The sequence below is a fragment of the Echeneis naucrates genome, chromosome 13, assembly GCF_900963305.1.
Source record: "Echeneis naucrates chromosome 13, fEcheNa1.1, whole genome shotgun sequence".
Taxonomy (NCBI): Eukaryota; Metazoa; Chordata; class Actinopteri; order Carangiformes; family Echeneidae; genus Echeneis; species Echeneis naucrates.
Genome location: NC_042523.1, coordinates 7,914,970 through 7,940,690, shown reverse-complemented (window position 1 = coordinate 7,940,690; position 25,721 = coordinate 7,914,970). Strand labels below are relative to the sequence as shown.

Below are 25,721 nucleotides of genomic sequence, written 5' to 3'. Positions count from 1 at the left end.
TCAATCAAGCAGTATCGAAATCCCACACATAATGGTATTTTCTCTGATGTGTCCTTAATCAAAACTTGCCTGCTGCTTGGTATGGTCCTTCTTAAATCATTGTGCTGATGTCATTTTCTGTGATTGCATACTTGTTTAAAGATGATTTTATGTTCATCTTGCAATTTTTGGTAAAATTTATTGGAAAGGTGCAGTTAAAGGTGGTGAAGAACAGTTGCATTCTGACATCTAGACAAATGTGGGTTTTTAATAAATGCATTTTATGGGCTAGTCAAAGAGCTCACGGATGCATTCTTTTAACACAGATAGCAGCAGTGGGAAATTAAACCACTAAATCTTTTTACTACCAGTACTGTGCTCAGTCCACAAAGCTGCTATTTAACACCAATTTTGGAGAGGACCTACCCTAAGGATGCTGGTTTTTAAAATAAAATCAGCAAAACAAACATCACAATCAGTCATAATAAAGGAAAAACATTAATTGTTGAATTCGATAGGGTCCACTTAGGCAAACGAAAATGGGAGAGCAGATAGAAAAGCAAAGATAGAAATAGAAATTTACACATGGGATCGTGTTGGGAGGTCAGGAGGACATTATAAAAAAAATTACCTACTAAAATAAGCAACTGTTTTGGAAATGCTGCTATCGATAAAAAAAGCTGTGCTTCTACTGCATGAGGGAAATGAGTGCAAGCATATCTTCCCTCCAGCAGCTGTGCCTGTTGTAGATTTTTTTTTTTTTTGTTTGTTTGCTTTTAACTTCTTTAGTTTTATCTGATCACAGATAACGTCTTTTCTACATAAGATGAAAATAAATTATTAATTACAGTGAATCTGTTCAAAATTTTTAACTTTGTGTTAAGCTGCTGTGAATTTGACCGCGGTATAATTCTTCAATAGGCACAATGCCAAAATCATGTTAGCAGAAAAACAAACACACACAGGACACACTCAGACTTTATGTCCCTTGCCAGGGTTATGATGACTCGGGACGCTTTGGGGTAAATTTAGTCTGTCATTTTCTTACTTACTTCCCAGTGGTCATTAATATCACTTAAGTTGCTGTCAGGATTGCATTATCTTTATTGACCCTATTATTATTTCTACAGCTTCATGAAAGTCAGACCTCATCCAAATTTATGTAGAGGCAATGAAATTGGAATAGGTAAAAAAAAATAAAAATAAACAAAATGAACCAAAAAAAAAAAAAAAAAAAAAGGCGTAAAGATTTAATCACGAGTGACATTTAAGCACAATTAAGCTCTGTTATTTCATCAGTCGCAGCAGGGACGTGAAGACAGCTGGATTGTATCCACCTTCTTATTATTTGATAATGTCATTATGATCATAATCAGTCTACTTGTCTGTTTAAGGTCAAAACTATGTTAGTGTATAAAGATGGATGTAGCCATTGTGACATCACCCTCTGTTTTCTGAAGAGCAGCCTTAAGAGCGAGCTCCTTTGTGGTGCTTGATCCTTCGAATAATTATCCATGCACAGGCAAAGACATGCATTGTATGTGCAGCACTGCTGGTTTACTAACTATGACAATATGCCCCCATTAGGATTGGTAGCCCAGCTGGGCATCCTGCTGAAATGTTAACCCAAGGCCAGCTCATTCACGGTCTAATTAGACATCTAACAAGCTAAACTAACAACTGACACAGAGTGAAGACAGACACTGATTACTGCTAATTAGAGCTAAAAGTATTTCTAAAATAATAAGAGTCTCACTCACCTAAACATACAGCTGCACAAACCTTATCACATTGGTCAATTACCAGCACAACAAGCACTATGATCAGTCTTATATTTGATAAAATATAAATGGGAGAGTTGAATTTACTTGCTGTGCAATTATCATGAAGGTGCTCTTTGAGCCTTAAGGGCTCATTTACAGAACAGAACTATAGATTTTAGCCGTTAGCCGCTACTTAATTGCTATGCTCTCAATGATAATGCTAACATTTTAAGTAAGTAAGCTGTGTTGTCTATCTTAGTTTAAAATGTTTGCATGTCTTATGAAAAACCATTTCTGAGGTTGATGGAAGTGTCATTACATTACAAAGCAAAGTATCGATCCATTAAAAGATTGTCTTGATGGTGGTGCGAGATGAAAAGCAAGGAAATATTTTAAACATGGGGTTATTTTAATTTATAATGACGGGGACATTAAGGTCTGAACTAATTTTTATGATAATCCAGCCAAATAGTTCATTCACAAGATTGAATCAGCAGCAGTGCTCTGAAACTCTGGGAGACTGTACACTGGCACAGTATTCCTCTGAGATGCAAAATGCTAATGTCATTACCCTGCCAAGGTCAAAATGACATGCTGCTGTTTAGAAGGAGCTATGTTTACCATGTTCCCCTTTTTTCTTTTTTAACATGTTAATGTTTTCTTATTAGCACAAAATAAAAGTAAGGCCTGGAATATCATTAGTTTTCCAAGTCATTAGTCAAAGACAAATATTTTAAAAATTCTTACCTGATGATGGTGCTCTATGAAAATTTAAGGCATCGCTGATAATATTACAATAAATCCTAGGTACCAAATTTGTTCCACTTCATAATGTAGGTTGATGTCTAAGAAGATAAATGAAAATGGTGACCTGCTAATAGTATAAAGCAAAGCTTATGGGATCAATGTCCTCCTCTTACAACTGCCGTATTGTAATCAGGGCAATGTGTATATCAGCACATAATTTGGAGGAGCAACAAAAAATCCCTCAGATATTTCAGTCTTGACCAGAGTAGCAAACAGACCAGATTCATAGTAACATTCAAAGAGTCACCCCACTAGTGTGGCAAAAATTTTACACTATTCTCAACCAAAACTGATTAAACCTACACAAACAGCAGTGGAAGACAAACACAGCTCAGATGTAGGATAAAGAACTGCTTTGCCAAACGTCCAATGGAATTTCATTTCATTGCAGGCATCTATGGACTGACAGCCTGTGTTTCCTTATTTAAACCCTTATTTTGAAAAATCACAGAGGTAATTAACAATGCATGCACTGCTGTTGCATGCATTGGAGTTTGTGCTGTTAGAAAAATGAGACAACTAATTCCACATGAAAATAAATAAACATTGGAAATATTGTTCAGCTCTGTTCGCCTTACTGCATTACACAATGTGCTCATGACTAATAGCAGCATTATATGCGCTGTAAGAATATTAAGAATATATTGTATGGGGGTTGTTATAATTTGTCTGTATTTGCTTCCCTGTAAGTGTACTTAAACTGACTGAATGTCTCTCTTGATAAAATTAGTGTGCACTCATCTTGGCATCTGGCATCAGATTTACAGTCACTGATAGACGCCCTGATTGAAGTTGTCCAATCCGATTATGTGAGGCAAATTTGTGCTGAACACAAAGAATGATACAGCTTCCTGCATTTAATGATCTGATATCACTGCCCTTCATCTTTTGTGTCTGTACTCAGAAATTAAATTAGGAAATGACATGAAGGGAGAGGCTCACTTGCAGCAAAACATACAGATACCGAAACAGATGTTAGTGTGTTTTTCAGTAGCCTTTCAATCAACGAGCAGACAAGTAGGATTAGAAATTCATCTTAAAATAATCAGAGTGATGTATGAAGACTGTTGGTGTTGTCTTTTGGCACATTGATTGAAGTCTGCAGCACTTTTTGATGAAATTTCTGATGCCTGCTAAGTCCTTTATAATTTTTAGACTTAGAAACGTGCATCCAGGCAAATGTAATCACTTTTTTGCATCTTCAATTTATGAGGAATCATCTCAGTTTTTGTAAGTAATGCCATAGCCAAGAATAATCTCCCTTAGAAATTGATTTGATAAGCCCATCGTCATTTGTTTTGCTGTGATTTTACATCAGCCTCATAACTTGAAGTTATGTCTTGTGGTGTGTTATATTTCCAGGGAAGCAGATTGTTGATAAAATCAAAGATAAACAAGCGGCCTTGCTGCGTCCTTTTGTGCTTGGCCCAGGCTTTGTATCCCTCCTGGGGGAGATTAGCAGGTAGAGGACAGATTGAAACAGGACAGCGAGTGGATGACGAATTGAAGCATCCGTTACCGCAAAATGGCCCACAACACTTTCCCGTGGAGTCCTAACAATAAGACTGATGCTGTTGGTACGCTCTGCAGATGTTCCAGCTGCCGATGTTGCTCCCTTCACATGTGGAGCAGTCAGCAAGTATTACAGAGACCTCATAACAACACGAAAAACATCAAGGTCAGACACAATTATTGCAGATTGCAAATGAGTCCAGAACTGGAGACAGAGATGTTAAGGTCATTACGTTGTTTGGAATAATGGTATGAGTTCAAAAGCAGTGAAGCAGCAACCTTTAATCAGTTTTAATTTTGCAGTACAGTGATGCTTAATGTGCGGTGATACAGACCAGATAAGGCTGATTTCTTTTTACAGTATGTGTAAAAACACTCAAATAAAAAACTCCATTAACATTTTTATCAGCCTGTCTGATATATATTTTTAATAAGGACAAATGACAATGTAACCACCAATGGAAAATGTGCAAATACAACAAATCTATCATACTTTTACAGATTGGAAAATAATGTATTCATCCCTAGAGGACAGCTCAGTACAGCTGCCTCCTTCCAAAATAAATGGATACTGGCACCACGCAGACCATTATTATTAACAGTCCTGTTATCGGTGCACTTAAATTGAACTCAACTGAACTTTGAAAGACCCAACTTCAAATGTCTCTGGCAAGCAGCAAAATATAGACTGACGAAACACCCACACATCACGCAATCAGACCCGCTTGAAAGTTAGCAACCATGGTGCAAAGTTACAAGGTCCCTAAAAATCACCTCAAGGCTACACTGTTGTGTGTGAAATGCTGACAACGCAAAAGGCACTCAAACAAGACAGGTGTTCCGCCACTGACGTCCTGGCCAGCGAGTTGCAGTAAGGTTTGTTGCTAAACCTAAAGTGGAAAGGAAAACCCATTAAAGCCCTCTTAGCTGTGCACAGCATCGGATCTGCAGTGTGCCGTGCACAGTGTGCCAAGTGGCTAGTTGTGCATAAGAGGAAATCAGTGCTGTGGTAGAGGCCGACAGCTCTTGATTTGCACTTAAGTCAATTGTGACTGATTTATCTGAATAATATGATATATATTACCTACCATCCATGGTCTCTCTTTGACCTTTCAATTTAAATTTCAGGCCATTCACTGAGTGGGCTCCTTTCTCACATTAATGCGTTCTTACGCACGTTTATTCATTTACAGAAGACATATCCTTTATTATTTTTGGACTGGATATCGCTGCTCATGTAACAAATACTCTCGATGTGCACATTGCACATGCCTATGCAGTGGTGGCATTAGAGCCCGTAATTAGGGTGACAGAGTGTCATTAATACCACACTGAGCAAGATCGTAATGGAAAAATCCACGTGCTTCAGCAACACAGATTAAAACACTAAGCTGCAGCGTAGGAGCACAACTCACCCCTGCTAAGTAAGGCACTGAACGCTTGTCAGCTCGCACAAAATATAGACAAGTTTTCACAAATACGAGCAGCAAGTGTGCGGCTGCTAAACTCAGTAAGGCTGGTAAAGGCTGGTCTCATTATATCTTTTGTTTCTCTCGCACCTTTGGTGTCCTTTGGTATGAGCAATCATAGCCTGGTTTAGCGCGCATGATCATGCTGTGTGCAGTTAACTGATGATATGTGATTTCTGGGGAGAAACAGTTGCCTCTTGCCAGAATTAGGAGCTGTCAGCTTGCCAAGAGAGACTTTGGAGATGGCTCAAAAAGCAACAGCTGAAAGGATTGCTTCAGTATTTAGCCTTTATGATGTTGCTATGAAAGCATCACTTTTGTAAGGTGACGTCTTTACACCTCCCCAGGTTCTGTATGCAAATCATATCGGATCTCATACACTTTCCACCTGCCTGAAAACCATTAGTCGCATCGTCCAGGTGTTTGCTATCTTTAAGGTCAAACATAAATCTCTGCCTCTCCCACAGCTTTAAAGCTATGTGCGTCATCTTTAAACATATCCACTCTCATCTCATTTCCCCTTTTCCTCTCCCGTTAAAAACAACAACGCCTGCTGCTTTCAAACTTCTCCACGAGAAACCGTTAATCATGCCAAACTTCGCTTTGGTAAGAATGACAAATAACTCAGTCGAATTCAATTATCTGAACATTGTTGGTGGCTTTTTTTTGTTTGTTTGTTTGTTTTTTGTGTTCCCTTCAGTCCTTGAATTCAAAATGACTAAGCTGTGGGCAGCTTTTTGATGCAGGAGGATTAAAGACCATTTTTCCAAAATAAAGACAATCCTGACACATCATCCATCCATTCTAATATCATATATCCAATACAGGGCTTTATAGATTATAGACTTTGCTTAGAGTTCACTGGAACTGCACAGTTCATGCCGCTCTCATCACCATGAACTTGATGGTGGTCTCATCAACATTGTTTGCTGAATTGTACAGCACGGCCCAAACCGTACAGTCATGGCATTCCCCTAAGACGTACGAGCTTTGATACATATCCCCGCCCTGCACTTCAATGCCTTCTCCCTCTGCAGCCGCCCTGTGTGGGGGGCTGATCTCTTGTGCTGTAACTCAAAGGTTTCCAAGGCAGAGTCATGTTCTCCATTAAGAGTCAGAGCATGAATCAAGGTTCATCATACTTCAGGCTGTCAGCTGGTAAGCTGAAAACTTCCACAGCATAACAAGAAATCCCTCCAGTATGGATTTGCTTCAGGAGTGTCAGTAGCCACAGAATGCCCAGAGAAATATCAGGATGGCACTGAACCTACTTCCCACAAGCACAAAGTGAAACATAACTTACTTTGAAGAAGATGTGGCTAATGTGATTTTACACATGCCTGTGTGGGTCATTGCTTTCACAATGGCTTTATGGAATCTCTTTTTAATTGGTTTGCAGGCTTTCATCTGACCTAAAAACTACCTGCATGTGTATCAATGTGCTGTGCTGTGCTGTGACAATAATCCACATCCTCCTCCATCCTGCATTTGCTCTATTCCCTGAACAAACTCGAATGAAGCGTCAGATCAGGCCAGAGCTGCACTGCTGACTTATGCAGCTGCTTTGGAATCTGCCTTTCATATGTACTGTGGCACTGCATTGTTTCACTGATGGGCAGCCTAACAGAATTATCTCTGCAGCCAATATGTTACAAGCCAAGAACACCTGGCTCACTCCGGCACAAAAAGCCCCCACTAAACAAACAAACAACAACAAAAAACAAAGCAAAACAAACAACAAAAACAAAAAACAAAAACAGAGGGACACAGGGAAGCATTTCCCACAGCTTAATTATAAAAGTGAGTGCAGTGTAGCAGTACCACTCCTCATTTAAGTTCAATGCATGCTGTTTTTATCAAAACAAACCAATGGTTTTCATGCACAAATGAGTTTTTTTCGAGCAGTGTACCAGGTGCTCTATAGCCCTGCTGTCACCGTGACAAGCTCTGGTGTGTGCATACAGTTGACAAAGCAATTTTCTTGTTCTCTTCTGGACAGAGCTCTTGGGCATGCTATCATCTGGAATCAGTAACATTTTTTCTCCTGAGTGCTGAAAAAGTGATGTCTGAGAGGGTGACGGCCAGCCACTGAACTGCGTCCAACCCTGTCAGATTTTTTGCTTTCATGTACCGCTGAGGCCTCTCTGTGGCTTAAGGTTCACACTTTACAAAGATCTTTTTCAAAACACAACTCAGAGCCTAAACTTTAACTTCCAACGCATCCTTTACAGCCAAGAGAGATATATGTGAGTGCTGTTCTCTCAGGACATGTGGGCGTATGTAGTGGCAGTGTAAATTAAAGTAAAAAAGAAAAAAAAAAATCTCTTTTCAATGTGTAATATGCACACTAGAGCTTTCATCACAGTGAAAATGATTCTCTCCTGCTGTCTCAAGCCTGATCATTAACAATTACTCACATCAGTGATATTGTTCTTGCCCACCTCCCTTTTTTCCATTTTATCAGGATCTTTAGCGCCATCTGCTGGTTTCCTTTTGTACTTTACTGAACCTTCAACTCAGCAGTGCCACTCATTAAACATATCATTTCAATATGGATCTTTCTTTTTTTTTTTTTTTTATTCCTGTGGCATTTGCAGGTAATTGTCCGCTCTTTTATGTTGCATTTGTCTGAGGCAGAGTTCTAAAGGAGCAAAGTCCCTCAATTATATGACAGACTATTAGAATTCATGCCATTCTTTTTGAATTGATGTTGAAACATTAAGCAAATGTGCATAAGAAAAAACAACAGCAACAACAAAAAGTAATGAATATAAGTGAAATGGCAGACAGCTCCACTGGCAAGAAGCTTGTTGAATCTATGATAGTCAAACTCTCCTGTTTAGACTGCTTTTTTAAATGGCTCTTCTCAAGGATCAGGTATATAGTTCACTTTTTCAGCTTTTGCTAGTTTTTCTGTTTCGATTTTTGGATTTTAATATTCTGTTAAAAGTTGTTTCCATAAATACCCATCTAGGAAAGTGGGTAGGCCTAAAGTAAACTAAAAACAAAAAACTGTGGTATGGAGCATTGATCCATGCTCTGTAGGGTTTCCCCTAAAAATATACATTACATAAATAAAACATATATTCAAATTTAGTTTTCATATACATATTATATACAACTATGGGTGAATAAATGCTGGTCTATTTATTTCAATTAGATTTCATTCTAGTTTTCCACTTTTATTCATAGTTGCTCACTTAATGAAAACAGCATATTTCATTTGTGTTTTGATTGACTGCCACCTTCACTGTCCTCTGTAAGTACTCCACCGTGGGACTGGGGGCGGTGCTGTGTGAGGCCACAGGGCAGCATGGCTCTGATCCAGGTCAGCAGGCAGACCGAGGGAAGCCGGCTCTTTGCGTGTCTTCCATTATTCAGGGGCCTGCTGCTGAAGGGGCGGGGCCTGTCTCTGCGGAGCCAGCTGACGGAGCCGACACTCAGGACTTCACGGGTGGAGAGATGGAGTGAAGGGGAAGGAACGCACCTGCTGTGGTCCAAGGTATTTATCGTCTTTTCTGCTTTTCAGTGCAGTGAGCCCGCCTCCAAGCAGGTGGAAGAGTGTTTGCTGAACCTCTGTCTGGATTTCATGTCAGCAGCATGAGGCCTGTCAGAGCTTTGGCTTCTGGAAGGGCTAAAACTGTGCCTGGGTCAGTTGATTTGGCGCCTGGACAGCTTAGAAATAAAATCAGTGAAGATGAACTGGGCTGGTTTCTCGTTTCAAATTCAGTTTTGACATTTGATGTCTCACAAGAAAAAGTTCAACATCCCTTCATCTTTAAGTGCTTATTTCCCTTCTCCTTCAGTCCCTTTGTGTATAAGCTGCTGTGGAGTTGCAGTTCAAGCATCACTGAGTGAAAGCGTCTTCCTGCTGCTAATGTTTGCTGAACTGCATGAGACTTCCTTCTTTAAGCTCAGACTGTGGATGCCTTAAACTGTGGACGTCACCAGCTGTATGGGGCCATCTAGGACATTGATTTGACAACACTTTTTTTTTTGTCTCTGTGTCCTGTAGGTGTTCTAATTTTAAACCATTTGTCCACATGAATGCCCCCCCCCCTCCCCATCATACACTGTGTGTGTCTGCTCACTTCATGCATAGGTCAATTACCCTGAGACACATGATGCGTTGATGTTGCCCTTGTGTCTGTTGTCGCAATGTTCTTTTTTGTGTTGTGTGCACATGAGTGTTGTCAATCTTTGGTAATATTTCACATATTGCAATATTGAATTACTGCAGCAGGAGGAAAGTAGTTGTTGATGATTCAAAACATTTCCAGTGTCGCCTCCGCCATTAGAATATCCTCGCCTCAAACCACTTACACCGTGCTCTGCCTTGCATGTATTAAATTACCGCCAGCCAGGTTGAAAAACTACGTCTGTGTGGACATATCTACTGATTCCTCCTGATAAGTGTCCTCGTGTCACATGTGCGGGAAGATTTCTCAAATTCAGAATGAGCATTTTTCTAACTTGATTCTGTTCAGAACTTGTTGTTTGATGCTGTTCCTGCAAAACAAACAGAGCAGACTTGCTTGTGCAGGAGCGCTCCATAAATAATGTACACCTGAACTGACTTGACATTATTGTTACCAAAGCTGAAGTCAAACTCAGCAATTTTTCTACTTCTTAATTTGACTCAAAGATGTCTCTTGCATAAAAGCGTCAAACTTTTCTCCAGGACTATCACTATATTCAGCGCTGCCGTCGATAATACTGGGATATTTTAATGTAAAAATCTGCGGCAGTGCTTCCTTCTCAGTCAGATGGAATCAAAGATTTTCATATGTAAGAAGGCAAGTAGTATAATAAAATAAAAGTGCAGCGCTGCGCCTCTGAGAGAGGCTGGCTTTAGGAAAATTGAGACGTCTTTAGCAAAGAAGTGTGGTAGTTAGATTATATAGATTTTAAACCCTTGCTCAGCAGAGAGAGACTGCATGGCTAGAGGCAATGAATGAATGAAGGCTTTAACACCTCAACTTTGCATGTCTCTCCTTTTTTATATTTATAGTCCCTTCCAAGTCTCTCAGATAAGGCTATCCATCCGGCAAAAAGATACTGAACATACACATACAATTTGACATATACTCTGTGACCTTTGGTAAATGCTCAAATATTCATCAGGAGTGATCAGTGAAGCTTTTGATGCATTAGCAAACACTCCCTTCACTGTAACTGGATATGTGAGGTGTTTACTTCATCCTTTTTTTTTTGTTGTTGTTGAAGGCCACAGTGGCTACATGTGTTCACTCCCTCTTCAGGTGGATAATAGGCAGGCAGGGCTGGGAACAGGTGCAGTTTGTGGACTTGTTTGCAGCCCCTTGAATGGTCCTTTTGTGCATTGACCCAGCCCAGATCCAGAGCAGTGTGGAGAGTAGGTGACCTGCTGAATAATTAGTCTCGGTGGATCTTTTTCGATATGTGTGATGTGGAGCTGGGTTACCCAAAAAATGGGTGGGATCAGGAGACTGTGACTGACCAGTAAATTTTTAAAAAGGTTTTAACAGCTGTAAGGGATTGGCTGCCTTGGTCCCATGTGGTATTAGTTATCATTATGCAAAGTTCTCCCACTGACTACTCAAAGCATTTGTAAATGTTTAAACTGCCCCTGCACCCCCAGTGTTGTTTTTTCTATGAGCATCAAGAGAAGACAGTAAGGTGAAATGCTCTCCAGTTTTACAGTCATAGACACTGACATTTTTCACCAGAAGCTGTTTAGTGTGTTATGTAACAGTCATCTGTACTGAGACCAGCATCCGCTCCCACAGTGCATTGTGTGTTTGTCTACTTGTTGCATGAGTGCACTATTCAAGAATCCATGCATAGCTGGAATTAACCTTCAGCTACTTTGTGCTAACATTAGGGTCTGATATCTATCAATTATTCATTGTGTTCTCTGCCTGTGCAAATCTAAATGTGTCTCACCATGGAAACAGCCTTCTTTCTCTGTCGGGGGGGTGTTGGTTTCAGTGGCTGTGCCGACTAAAGCCTCACTGCTCGTCCCAGGCTGTCCTGTTCAGCTTTTATATATATGCAGTGGCACAAACAGTTTTCCTGATTCTGGTCTGTTGCACTCAACTCAGCATCTGATTAATTCAGATGGTTCCCAGACACAAGACAAAAGCCTATATACAGAAGCAATCATAACTAATAAAGATTTATTTATCAGTAGAGTTTTCTGTCTACATCGTTCTCCCACACTATTGATCAGTGCTTTTTGTGTTACTTCAGCACTCTATGAAGCAAAATGCACAGTTGTGGTTTCATTGTCACTCTAACTTACAGGTCTAGAGGATGATAAAGTGAAAAAGAAACAACTAAAGACCCAGCTGTGGCTATTAATGAATGACTGACTATCATGGTGACAGCCTGCAATGTTTCTTGAGACACTTTTAGTTAGATTCGGGTTTTTCAGTGAGTCAGCAGTGAGTAAGTGCACTTTTTATGTGTGTAAACTGCAGAGCTGTTCTCAGTGATGGATGTTGAGCAGGCATTCATAGCCGTCACAGCCTCTTTGTCAGATAAAGTAGTACTTGATGAAAATTTCACTGAAATTGTAGTTCAACTTCTCAGTGTATTTTCGTTTCACACTAGGGGGCGCACTGTCACTATATCACCCTTTGGTTGTTCACGTCAGTGACTGTAGCAATTCAGTGTATTACAGCAGCACTTTAGTTTCATCTGTCCAGTGTGAAAGATATTTATTTCTGAATATGGCACAACATTCAGCATCAAACACAACTCTCAATGCCAATATACAATAAATATGTAACTGTAAATCTTAAAATATCTGGATCGAACACAGCAAAGCAGGACTAAGATGATGGCAGGTGTGGCTGAAGACTTTAATGTTTTAGTCACCTCTGACATGGGATCAACCCCTGACACATAGCAAGCTCGGCTGTATTGACGACAAGTCTCTGATTTACTTATTACTTACTGTGACAACATGATCATTTCTTGTCCTGAAGGACTTTTTAATTAGGCTGGGAGGCTCATAGGTAATCATAATTCATCATTCTGCAGGAGAGAAGGAAACATGATGAATGTACTTTGTTTTATTTGGCAGTTTTCTGAAGTGCGCTGCTGAGGCACTCCTCTGAAACTGTTTTCTTTAGGCTATACCTTCTTCTCTGAGAGGTGGCTGAAAAGTGAAACTGCTGCCGGACTCGTTAGACGAGGGAAAACAAAAAACTTGTTGCCGGGAGCTCTGTGATGTGCAGCTTTTCTTTTTGGCAGTTAAGCCCTTTATGCTCAGTCAGTTGTGAAGTTAGGTGTGTTCAGCTACGATGTTTGATTGTTTTGCGAAGGCCTTTAAGAAAAGCTAATCATATAGGCTGGTTTGTTCCATGTTCTATCTGAGGTTTCTTCCTAAAACAGAAAACGCCTCCACTTCACACACTCACGTCGTGTGTTTGTATTGCTGATGTAGGTCAGCCTAGGAAAAACTGGTTCATGGGGTAGGTGTGTCCAGTTTGTGTTCACTTCAGTGACTGGGAAACAGTGAATTGACCTTTAGCTGCGAGCTGTGTGAATGTTCCTTTTGGATTTACACCTCACTCATTCCTTCATGGTGTCACATTTTTCCCTCATTTCCTCAATGACGCCAGACATAAACAGCAGGAAATTATCCAGAGGGAAGACAAGATGGGCCTCAGCACTGAGGTCTGGATGTGGAGGAAAATGCTGATGTTGTTTACTGGACCAGTGGAACCAGAAGGAGGTTTATTGCAGCATGTGCATGATCTGTTTCTTTGTCAAACATCCCAAAATCTGAAGAACTTTGAAATGTTGTCATTAACACTGCTGTGGTGCAAACACATTGATGCGTAGACTCCAAGACAAATACAGGATATTTATTGAGGAATGCCTCGTGGGCACACAGTAGGTGGGGATGTTGTAGCTGTCAGAACAGCCTCTCCTTCCCTGTCCCTCCCTTTTCACTTATGACTGCCCCTCTCTTCTCTGCCTCTTGCCTTTTTGCTGAAAAGGGGAGGCTCTGAGTAATCCAACACCTGACCAATTCATGAATGTTACTGTAACTTGCTGAACTGCACCAACAAGTGCAGGGGTTAAAACACATTAGCAGACTGCAGCTGACAGGTCTGGCTGTATCTCTGCACAGGAGAAATTTCTCTGCCTGACCGAGAGAAAGGCGTTAGTAAGGAAGCGAAAAGGAGGAGACAATTTAAACACTACTCTGAGAAAGAAAGAGTGAGAAGTCTGGCACAGCTTCAAATGAATTCTTCAGAAGAATGATAGAAGTAGCTGTGGGCTCCCCTCCATCCAGCATGTCTTTAGAGGAGAGTCCTGTGAGAGACAAGGCTGAGAGTGAGATGGATTGCTCTGAGGGACTGGATGAGGTTGTCCTGGGGCGCATTGCCAGCTTACCTCTGGAATCATTCCCACCCAGGGACTTCAGAGGGAAGTTTAAAAAGATGCGCCATAAGAAGCGGCCCACCATCCTTGAAAGTAGGTACAAGTTTGACTCTCTGAAGTTCTTAGACCAGGACAAATGTGATTTTTCTTTTCCTTCTCTTCTTTTTTTAAACATGCACTGTAGAGGCAATACCAGCAGTTCAGCTACTACTACCATCACTTTGTGAAATACCCCACCTCCTCATTGCATTTGCCATAGTTCCATAGAAATCTGACGACTTGCTAATAATGGACTCCAACATCAGACAGTTCCAGATATTATGTAGTTGAGCTCACTGTCATAAGCAACAAGGAAACAGGAGTGGTTTGAAATAAACTGACAGCAAAGACCAAAATGAGTTAGGAAAAAGGAGATGCAGATGAAGAAACGCAGGGCGCCATGGACAGAGTGGGAGAGTAGGAGGGAGTCAAAGGTTCGAGCTTGATAATCAAGAGGATGGCTGCACTGGACAGACATACCTCACATTCCTCACCTTCATCGGAGCTTGATAATGCTTTTAATAAGTGCTCAATGTGTCAGGGCCGTCAGCCACGAAAAGCCTAATTAGAAATAAACCACTCACATTTGGTTTTGTCATGAACATCACGCCTCTGATTTATTTGCTCTTTTTTACACATGTTACTTTGACACTGAACATGGCTGATGTTGAAGCTGTCAATAAACAAACCTGCCAACTTCAGTCTTTCCCTCTTCAGAAGTGACACAGATCCTTTCCAGTCTTCCTGCGAACTGTCGGTGTTTTGTTTCCATACGTTTGCCAGCAGCGGCACTGACAAGTTTGGACATATACAGATAAAATCCAGTACCATAAATATTATTCAAGTTTCCTCAGCATGGCATTTTTATGCTGTCTACTCCTGGCTGTTTTGAAGTGATGTGAGACAAACTCCTCTGGCATCTTTATTAAATATTTTCTGCTGATCTGCTGTGACAGTTAAGATAACTCTAGTACAGTGTAAAGTCTGTCTTTCTACCAGACTCCCTCCAGATCTGACGGACAGCTCCCTTAGACCAGTCAAATTAAAAGGAAATCTGTCCTATCATGACAAAAGGGAACTGTAAAACTACTTTTACAGTCGCTGTTTTGCATTTAGCCTAATTTTTATAACAGAGGAGTGCCTGCCTCATATTAACAATCTGATTGAATACATAAAATAAAAAAAAAAAGAAAAAGAAATGTATTCAATTTCTGACACAAAATGTATTTTTTCATGGTTTCACTGATGTGTCGATATGATTTTTCAACTCACAACGTTGTTTTTCATACTTAACTATGATAAAAATAATCTAAGGACGTAAAGATTTTTTTTTCCAATCAAAATTTAAGTTGAGTTTTACTGAACAAACCCTAAAATTATTCTACCAGGGAATTGCATAACAGTTTGCCCCTCTGAGGGCCTCTTACTGTACAAGTCAGGCTGTCCAGATTATAACGGATGGATAAATCAGGGAAGTGAACTGTGTTTGTTCAGTGTTTAGAGAATCAATTTGGATTGATCTCTGTTTTCAATAAGTCTTGTGTGTTGTGCTTGGACCATAACAGTCTAAGCAATTGTCCATAATTAGTCAGATTTGTCCTTTCGCTGCTTGTGTTCATTGACGTAAAGCACATTTTGTCTGTAAAACAAAGTAATGGGTCAAAGATTTCTTTCTAAATAGTTCAGATCAACAAGTTGCTCGACAGAGTCCTCTAGTTTTTATGTTGTCAGTGAGTTTCAGAATATTATGCAATCAGTCATTAAAATGCTGACAATGAGTTTTTGCTTTGTGTTTAGTTTTATTAAGCAACAACAGAGGAGCCTGTGGGGTTCAGCAGGTTCAGCAGGTTACCGTGTCGCTATTTATACTTTTTATTTTGTCGGGGTTTTTTTTATATTGTGTCACTGACCATTGTGAGGTCCTTTCTGATGAAATATGAAGATGATAAGTTGCTACTGGAAAGCTTGGCCAGATAGTGATTTCTCACCGTCCAGCCGGAGATGTTTGTTCTTCACCACACTGTAGCTGTTCTGTTGACATGATATAACTCTTAATCAGCAGAGCTGCTCTGCAAAGAGTGCATGTTGTCACTTCACAAGTTCTTCACTTATATCACACAGACAGCTCCCTGACTCCAGTCCTTAGTGTTCATTTGTTATGTTGCAACAAAACGAACAAGATTGGCATAACAAGCATAACAAATTGGAAACACAACCCTCATAAGAGCAGCATAAGTCACAACTGCACTGTTGTTCGCGTGGGTCATTCATTTTTCCTAAAATAAAAACAAAGTGACTGCAGTGGGACGGAGGTAAAGAGGTTACTGTGTTTTGCGCGCACACAAAAACCTCCACAGACAACAAACCACCAGTGACAGCCAGGCAGGGCTGTGTTTGTGACAGTCAAGACACCAAAACCTCTAAAGTGTGTGTTTACAAAACACTGTGACCAGCAGTGGCTGTTCCATCACAGGATGCATTATGCAATGAAGGTCAAGTTGCTGTCGCTTGATGGACAGACAGAGTTCTGATAGGATTATACTAAGAGCGCTGAGGGGTAGCAGAGGAAGGGGGGGGGTTAAACATGGCATGGTTAAAGTCATCCATCTGCTTTTTACAGTGTACAATCTTTTCAATCCTGGATTGAGTTAGGGCAAGCAACACTGCAGAAAATAAAAAAACCAAAAAAGAAAATCCTACTATGCATACGACGAAGCTACAGTAAGTGCTGCCGTACAGCACACAGTTTTATTTCAGACATACAAACTGAAAATGCAGATCTGGGTGTGTTTGACTGACAGGTTTTTTTGCCCATCGTTGATAAATGTGTCCATATATTGCAAGTAGCAGGAAGGAATACTTGTCTCTTGCATGAATACAGAGAAATTTTAAAATAGAAATAAGGCTAAAAACATTTTAACAGTGTAAACAGTGTATTAAGTAACTATTTTGGCATTCATTCTAGCATGCAAAAACCTAAACTAAGGTAGCATGAAGCTGTGTTTCTTTTTTTTCTTTTTTTTTAAACAGTACTTGAAAACAAAATGAGCAAGATGTCAAGAGGGGCTTGGTGCGAATACACAATGTCTGTCTAGCTTTTGATTCAACAACAGTTTAAAGTTGGCGCAAGTAAAGGGTTAAAAGCCAACGGTCAGTCCCCTGTTCCCATGCAGATCCCCTGTCTGCAGTTAATCCCATCTGATTGCTGCTCATTTTAGTGTCTTCTTCTTTCCACTTCTCTCCCAGATGTTCCCTGTAATGTGTCACACTTCCCACAGTCTTTGTCATTGGTGGCGACCCATCAGATGCTTCCAGTCCAGCTGAAAGACGCACAAGCCCAGCGCTGTCATCATTATCAGGCCGCGCATGCAGACGAACAGTAGTTATTATTAACTGCGCTCGACTAAGAGGATTGCTTCCTGCACTCTCAGCCTCCACGCAGTTATTTAAAGGGAGCTTGCATTGCCGCCCACTGCCTGCCACAGCTTTAGAGGGAGAGAGAGAGATGTTGAGAGAGAGTGGAGGGAGAGAAAGAGAAAAGGGCTGATAGCCAAGGACAGGGCATCAGAGGAGGGGTAAAGCGGCGCTAGTGTATTTTGCTCAGGAACTTGTCAGCACAGCATTGTGTGCGTCACAGAGAGGTGACAGCAGGCGCTACCTGCTGGTCCCAGCTCAGCTGCCGCTGCTGCTGCTACTGCTGCTACTGAAGGGAAACCACAGCTGGAGGGGGGACACTCAACAGGAAGCTGCAGCCATGGCCAGCCAGCAGGACTCAGGCTTCTTTGAAATCAGCATAAAATCCCTGCTGAAATCGTGGAGCGGCAGTGAGTAGCGGTTTGTCTTTTGTTGTTGTTGTGCTCAGCTGACAGAGCTGCCTGACTCACTGAGGCTGCAGCTCTACAGGGAATCTGACTTTGTAGTCTCTTCCTCTTGTTGTAGCCCATGACGGGGACATGCTGTTGCTTGATGCATTCTGAACTGTACGCAGGTCTATTTTTCATCCTGCAAGTTGTTTTAAACTTGGAGATTCCTTATTTTTACAGGGAAAATGTCAATTTTAAAAAAAGAAAAGAAAAGATTTTTTCCTGTGTCATAGCAACAGCCAGATATGTAACTCGCAGTACCTTGCTGGAGTTGCTGATAAGAAGTTGCTCATTAAACAGGCACACTGTGAGCTCAAACTGTGCATTAAAGATTCTGGTGATGATGATTCAGCATTTCACTTCTGCTACTTCTTTCCAGATGCCACGCTTATTTTTTACTTTTGTCTATGAGTCTATGACAGAGTCTAAACAGCTTTTATTAAGTGCAAGGACACAGTAATAGGATTAGTGAAGGCTCAGCTTGGTGCCATGTTCTGTTCAGGGTGAATGGCTCCTCTGCCATCAGCTGGGCCCATGAGGCTGGGACGGGATGCTTTCCTGCTTTGGATCATCAAAATATTCAGAATATAGCAGGCAAATGTAGCACTTGTAGTTAAGATTCCCAAATATAGGAAATAAAACACATCCAATGTGAAGGCTTTAATGCTACCTGCGATTATAGTAGCAAATCAGCTGTGCTTCGGTCACAGTGGGATAGCTTTTGTATAGCTGCTAGATCACAATGTAAAGGGATACCTTTGAACACACTGTCCCTGTCTACACACTAAACATTGAGCCATCTCCTGATGATGTTGCATAACCCTCATACTGGGTCACTTTACTGATAAAGGCACAGGCAGCGATTGTACTGAATCAGTGGTGATCTACAGCTATGCATGTAACCTTCCCATTTAATATGTGATCCCCTGACCTCTCCTCTTATTTCCATTTGCTATTATGTAATGAATCACAGGTCCACACCAGAGACCGGGTAGCTATCAGAAACTGATCATAAAATGCACAAACATGGCTGCCGAAATGATGGCTTGAACCAGCAGTATATATTTTCCATGCCATCTATTGGCTCTGTTTCCGCTGTTACCACAAAGTAAACAAATTCAAGGCCCCTCAGATGCTGCTTCCTTATAAGTTCGACTGTTCAGCTTGAATAAAGCAGTGACAGCCGCAAACACAGTTGGCATTGTGCAGCAGCAACAGCCTGCTGTTCAATTTGCCCGAGGGCCGGTCCACCATCAGCCAATCAGAGGCAAGCATCAGTGAGCTGTCATGAAAATGCAAATAAGTTCATTTTCTTTTATTCTTTATTTTGAAATGCTCATTTTAATAACAGTTCTTTTTTCTCTCCATTTGACCAAGTGTTTAGACCAAACCACGTCCGTGTTTCAGCTAGTTGCATGCAGCCCGACACAAGGCATTTACTGCTGTGGAGCTGAAAATAGTATTTCAGCAGCAAAAGTGCAGAAGTTAAACATACAGTAGACAAATTCCTCCCTTTTAGCTGGAAGAGACAGATGTGGGCGTTTTAACAGGGACTTATATAAATGACCTGAAAGCCCCCCCCCCCTCCACAGCACAGCAGGCAGCAGTTTCCCTGCATGATGTCAGCTTGCTAAAACAGGGCTGATGGTCAATAGTTTGAGGCTGACATTTTAATCTGCTTTACACAGTGGTTTGTAATCACTATCTCACTCTTCCTACTCGTCCCAATTTTTTTTTTTGTCAAGAAACTCAGACTGCGAACTTGTGATATTGTATTGGCGTGAGGACATTGTTGCTCTTTTGGCTCCAGCTGCTGTGTCCTCTTTGTAAATATATCAATAAAAATGACCATTCCTTATCTCCAGATAGCATCCCAATAGATTTTTGTTTTCTCTTTGCTTTTTTTTTTTTTTTTTTTTTTTTTTTTTTTACATATACAACACCAGTCCTATTCATTTGAATGAGAAAGTGTGTCCAGGCTTTTGACTGGTGGATGAGGTCATATATTCAACATGGACATATTCAAATTTATTTTACTATGGCAATGCGTAGTAACCAGTGTGCCACTTTTGCTTGTTTACTTTTAATTCGAACTTTGTAACACAAACCAGCCGATTTTCACACATGATGCAAACTATTTTATTTTTTTTAGTTTAGTGAAGCACCAAAGAACAGTGCCCCTTTGTGCCATTATTAGCAGCCTGGAAGACGATGCATAAAAAACAACCGCCCAGCTTTAAATAGCAATGTTTTTGGCATTACCAAGCACATATTGCCCACTACTCTCTCACAGAAATGCACTGTCAGTGTTTCTCTCAGCAGCAGCTGGACAGAGTGCTCCCAAACGTCCATGTTGACATTGGAATTTCTCGTTGAGTTAAGGAGGTCAGTGGTATCTAAATATCCACCCACTCTGTTCACAGATGGCTGCTAAAGTGGTTGTTTAATCAGTGGGACTGTCTCTGTGGACTGCATATGGGAGCTGACTTCTTTGTATGCATGTGTACATATGTGTGCGCAAGAGGGACACTTGTTGGCCTGTTTGTATTGTCCTCCAGGGAGCACCCCCATGCTCAGGGTCTTTCCAGCATGGCGATGATGTAATGCACACTGTGCCCAAGCTCCTTGTTTGCAGAGTCACATGTTGTGTCTGAATCTCCGTACAGCGCCTGGAGCAAACTGCACACTGGCTGCTTTCTTCACCTCCCATCTCCACTCAGAGTCACTAACATTGGGGGGTTTTGTTAAAAATGAGATGTTGATTTAATTTAATCCAACATGTTGTGCCCTGTGAATATCACCCTAAGACTTGGTGGAACTTGGGATCCATTTAAAAGCCGTACAGATATGACTTGGAAATGTTGCCACTGACTTTAAAGGAGGTGCGCTGAAGTAGAGCCTGATCAAGAATGGTGTTTACACTGTGGTGGACTGTGCCTCGTGCTTTAGGATCACAGAGGTGGAGGAAAGGGGAGGGCTGCTCTGCCAGTATAGTGTGTACCACCAGGATAAATATAGTCACACAACTATGCCACCATAGCGCATTGGACCTCATCACTGTGCTGTGGCTCAGCTAAAAATTCCTGCCTGACCTTCACTCTTGGAAGGCACTGGTTGGTCACAAGGCAAGAGCAAGCCATAGCAGAAGCGGCTCAGAGAGAGTGACAGAGACTGAGATCAAGAGATTGCGCGGTCTCTCGCACCAAACTTTACTCCCACTTTTTAAAACACATCTGCCGTTGGCTATGTCCGCCATGGAAACTATGCCCAGCAGGAGAGAACCAGCTGACACGCAAGACATGGACGCTGGTGGATTTTACTAGTGAGCGATTTGTCTCAATTCAGGAAAACCCTGGATACCATATCGTCCTTCCCCACCATGGACGGGACGGCTGTGTGCTGGAGTAAGGCCAGTGTCATCAGCTTCATCAAGGGCCTGGGTAGGTGCTGAGTTGCCACGGGTGGAGGCATGTTCTGAAAGCCAAACACGATCATCACGCATGCTGGGAATTCCTTGAAAGATGTCCAGATGCTCCGTGCCCCAAAAAGAGTTGGAGTGTTTACCCACCCCACAACATTTCTCAAACTTCTCTTGTGCAACACTGGCAGAGCTACTTATTATTACAGCCTCGGAAAACAAAAATGTTTGTTTGCTCAACTTTTTTCTTGTGTGCACATAATGGGCTGAGCCAGTTGTAAATAAGTAAGACTGAAGCAGTTGGTCATTTGTTGGAGCTGTTTATCCTTTCAGTCTCTGATCTGCACGAGCATGTTAAATGAACAGCTCATTCTAATACATGTCTAATACATTCTCTAGTTTTCTATCTAAGTGAAACACACTATACCTAAATGTGTGCATAGATATGATGCATAGGACTTCTTGTCCATACGTCCACAGAGCTAAAAGCTCTTGTATCTAGGCTTAAATCAGTCATTTTATTCTTCAACTCCCAATAGTTTAGCCTTTCAGAAATGACTCCTGTGCGTGAGTCTCAGAGAGATTTTTCATTATTATGCTGTGATTTTTGCAGATAGATGCAGCACTCGTATTCTCTTTACAGTCTGTAATCTCTTTTTTTACGTGTGATTAAACAGCAAAGAAGACAAAATGACACTGAACACAGAGTCTGATTTTCAGCATGCAACTTTGACACAGTGCCGTCTCTAATATGCTGTTGTGGCTGTGATTTCTGTTCTGTCCCATTTATTTACTACATGACCTCACACACATCCACACGTGCGTTTGCACAATCAGAATTCAGTAGCTGGAAAATGAAAATGTGTTTCTTATTGTGAGGCGGCAAGTCTGTTGATGTCATCTCAAAATCAGAACTGAATTCTTTAAACATCAAAGTTATGCCGGTTACTGTGTTGGTGAGGAGCTGTTAAGTTTCAGGCTAAATTGAAAATTCACAGTTTTAATGAGATGTTTGTATGCAGTTCTTCACTATATTAGCACATTTGTGTGTGTACACTGAGGTAAAGTTTAACGACAGTTGAGGGGACATTATGGCCTCAGATAAGCCATCCACAATTAAACGTGAGCCACATCATAACACTGGCTGAAGAATGGTCACATGCGCAAGATTTTTGCTTCCCTCAAAGGGCAATGACATCTTAAGTACAAAATGAAAACACCAGCTGCAAGCCGTGGTGTTTTATTTTCCATATGCGCTGTGCTGACTGTAGCAATAGGAAAGAAGGAGCACGCTCAGGGCAAGCTGGTGCCCTTTGGGCAGTCTCCCTGCGGAATGTTCAACATGTTAGGAACTTTAAGTCCATGTTTGGAAACTTCTTACTGATACCATGTTCGGGGATCTCTCTTTGTAAACAGACGTGTGGCTTATCCTGTCCCCCTCATTTGTGTTTGAATTGGCAATGCTTGTTTTCACAAAACCATTTCCCATCCCCTGCTTTTTGTGTCGTTTCCGCAGCATCACCCGTTGGGAACGGATACAATAAGCCCCCCATCCCTCCAATCTGCTGTCCTCAGGGAGAGAAAGGTCCCCCAACCATGATGCCCATCAGCATTGACCCGGAGAGCAAGCCGGGCGAATACATCCTCAAGAGCTTGTTCGCCAACTTCACCACTGTGTCCGAGCGCAAGATCCGCATCATCATGGCTGAGCCGCTGGTGAGTTGGCAGAGTCACACCAGAGGGTTTCTGCCTTTTGTCAAAGTTTCTTTTAAAAGGCTTTTGTTGTTACCAGGGAGCAGTGAGACATTGCTGCTCTGTAACAAAAACCTTCTCAGAGTAAGTTTGATGTTCATATAGTTCAGCCGAAAAATGAGTGCAGTTGTAGCAGATAATAATTCATTGATCTTTGTAAAATTGGATTATGTGTGAAGAAACCGGTAAAGGAAAACTTTGGAACTTTGGATGTAGTGAGCACTGGATGTAGTCTTCTCTGTCCTGTCGCTCATCTTGTGACTCTTCCGGGTGTCTTGACCCGCAGGTTGTGACCACTATCACAGGGTCAGACGGAAGGTCAGGTGCACAAAAGCTGGTTTGACAGCAATGAATTACAAACACTGTTCGAAGAATTCCGAAAATTCTCCAACCATTCTGCAACTGTTTGATAACACCCCAGTACTTCTGTGATTTGATTTATGACCCATCATAATTTGCTCATCTGACAGTAGGCCGCCTGACTCCTGCTAATGAAGCTCATAACAGCTGAAATGTTACAGTAATATATTCCTGTCCACGCTTTGGACTGGCAATTCTTGGGCACAGAACCAGAGATGCTAACTAGCTTGTCATATTTAATTGCTGTCTGGTGATGACTGGCAGTTCTGTGTCAAGCAGCGGCTCCAGCAGCTAGGGGACAAACCGTGGGATTTTTAGCCCTAGTCCTCATAGCATAAGTAACACTGTTTGCAAACATCAGGTGAGCCCTGGGTAAAGTTGTGGTCATGTAAGCTTAATATTTGATCATGTTTCATTATTAAAAAATCGTTTCGCAACTTGTCTAAACATTTTACAGCCATGTAGTGTAGAGCAGTGGGTCGAGGTTAGTTGTCTGACGTGATGGTATGAACCAGAGGGATTATAAAATCAGTCTACAAAAAGAAAATTCGTAATAAAAAAAAAAGTAATGATGACTAAAGAAAGTCACAGAAGTCATTGAAACGTTTAATCAAATATCAAAATAATTAGGGAATGTGTTTGTCAAATGGTATATTGATTATCCTTTCAACTGTATTTTACAGTTTTTTCTGTTAAAAGCTAAAATATGCCTTATGCCCTTGTCTTCGAATTACAGCCATTTCTCACATTCTGATGTTGCAATTTAAAAAACTGGGATTATGAGAAGTAGGGTTTACAGAACGGCAACAGAAACATTAATTAGTAATAATAATCAGTGAAGTGTTTCTCATAGCAAAAAACCAAGTAGCTTTTCTCTGTTTTATAGCTTTGCAAATTTCTTTGATTTCTTTGGTACAACAAACCAAGACATTTTAAGATATCTGTTTTGACTGTTTAATGGGCATTTTTCACTGTTGGCTGATGTTTTAAAGACCGGTCAAATGATTACAGTATGTGATTATTTATATTTAGAAACGATCAGTAACCCTCTCATTGTGGTCTTTTGCTCTCTGTTTTAACATTATGACTGATGAGCACATGCTGGAAAATTGGCTGAAGGTAAATGCTGCCACTAAATTGTTGGAGAGAATATTTGTCCAGTCTGGGTCTGAGCTTATCGATCGGGCCAGCAACAGCTGCCATGAATAATTCTGTTGACGGACAGTCAGGCAGACAGGGAAGAGTCAGTGTGTTAATATGGGCACCACTCACCACCTGAAAGTCAACTAAAAATGACCTGCAACTATCTCTCAGACTGCAAGTAAAGTACATTTGCGCGCGCGCACACACACACACACACACACACACACACTGTCGTGCAGCTTTACAGGTCTGACAGCAGGACAGTTAACCAAGGACTGTTGTGGACAGATGGGCTCCAGTTTTAGGGAGTGTGATTTATAGGAAGCAGTTAGTCACTGGCCTTGACTGCAGGGAAGTCTTAATTACCACAGGGAAAGTGTGCAGCCCCTGGTTACAGTGTAACTCTGGAGAATGGCAGAGAGGATGCATCTCTCTGTGGAGAACTGGCAAAGTGATTTGTTTTAGAGCAGCCTTGTGGTTCAATGAGTTTATACATCAAATAAAGAAGACCATTTAAATAGTCTCCACTCAAAGGGAGAACATAAGTTATATCTAAGTTGGAGAAAAAGAAAAAGAAAAATGTGGGAATGTGAAAGGTTGTTTGAATGCAATCAGTGCTGCTGTATCGGCCGTATACAGATTTGTGACTGTAAAAGCCAAACAGTGCAAGAGGCATGTATTTTTTCTGTCATCCCAGCACAGATGGGCTCCTCAGATGCAAGCATTTATCCAAAAACTAAAAGGTTCATCAGTGCAAGGAGCTTAGCTGGCGTTCCAGCTGTGAGGGAGTGACATTACCATCAGCCCACGCAATGTCAATGTCAGAGGAATCAGACAGTTCACTATTTTGGATTAATCATCAAATAAGTGATGTGCAGTGATTTGCTGTCTGGCCACTGAAGCAGCAGTGGGCCAGATCTGGACGAGCAGAGTAGCAGATATCTTGATTTGTGTGAGGATGGATCAGGTGCTTTGTGGTTCATGTTCATAATCGTGGGACTAAATATGCTTCTGAAATACTACTGTTGTGTATTTTTGATCCATTTGCTAATAAATGATTCTGTTGTGCAGCATCCTCTGTTAAAGCTGCATTGCACTTATTTTCAAAATTACATTGACTCTCTTTGAGCAATTTTCTTTTTTAGACTTCAACTTAATTTGTCAACATTTCCCTGGAGATTTCAAATTATGTGTTTCAGGTAGTTCATTTGTACAAAATAAACCAGGTAGCATTTTT

The 25,721-nt window shown here is 41.1% G+C and overlaps 1 protein-coding gene across 6 annotated transcripts in view; it reads left to right on the top strand.

The window, feature by feature from the left end:
* Nucleotides 1–8,926: 8,926 nt before the first annotated feature.
* Nucleotides 8,927–25,721, top strand: part of LOC115052648 (protein furry homolog) — a 46,962-nt gene continuing 30,167 nt past the window's right edge. For 3 of the 6 annotated variants that reach the window (XM_029516893.1, XM_029516894.1, XM_029516891.1), the window contains exons 1-2: nt 13,562–14,002; nt 22,746–22,945. In XM_029516893.1, coding sequence (XP_029372753.1) covers nt 13,786–14,002; nt 22,746–22,945 — 417 coding nt within the window. In that variant the 5' untranslated portion in view covers nt 13,562–13,785. Of the gene's footprint in view, nt 9,033–13,561; nt 14,003–17,570; nt 17,773–21,002; nt 21,252–22,745; nt 22,946–25,721 lie in introns of those variants that run through there. The other 3 variants (XM_029516897.1, XM_029516896.1, XM_029516895.1) reach the window with 3 other exon arrangements.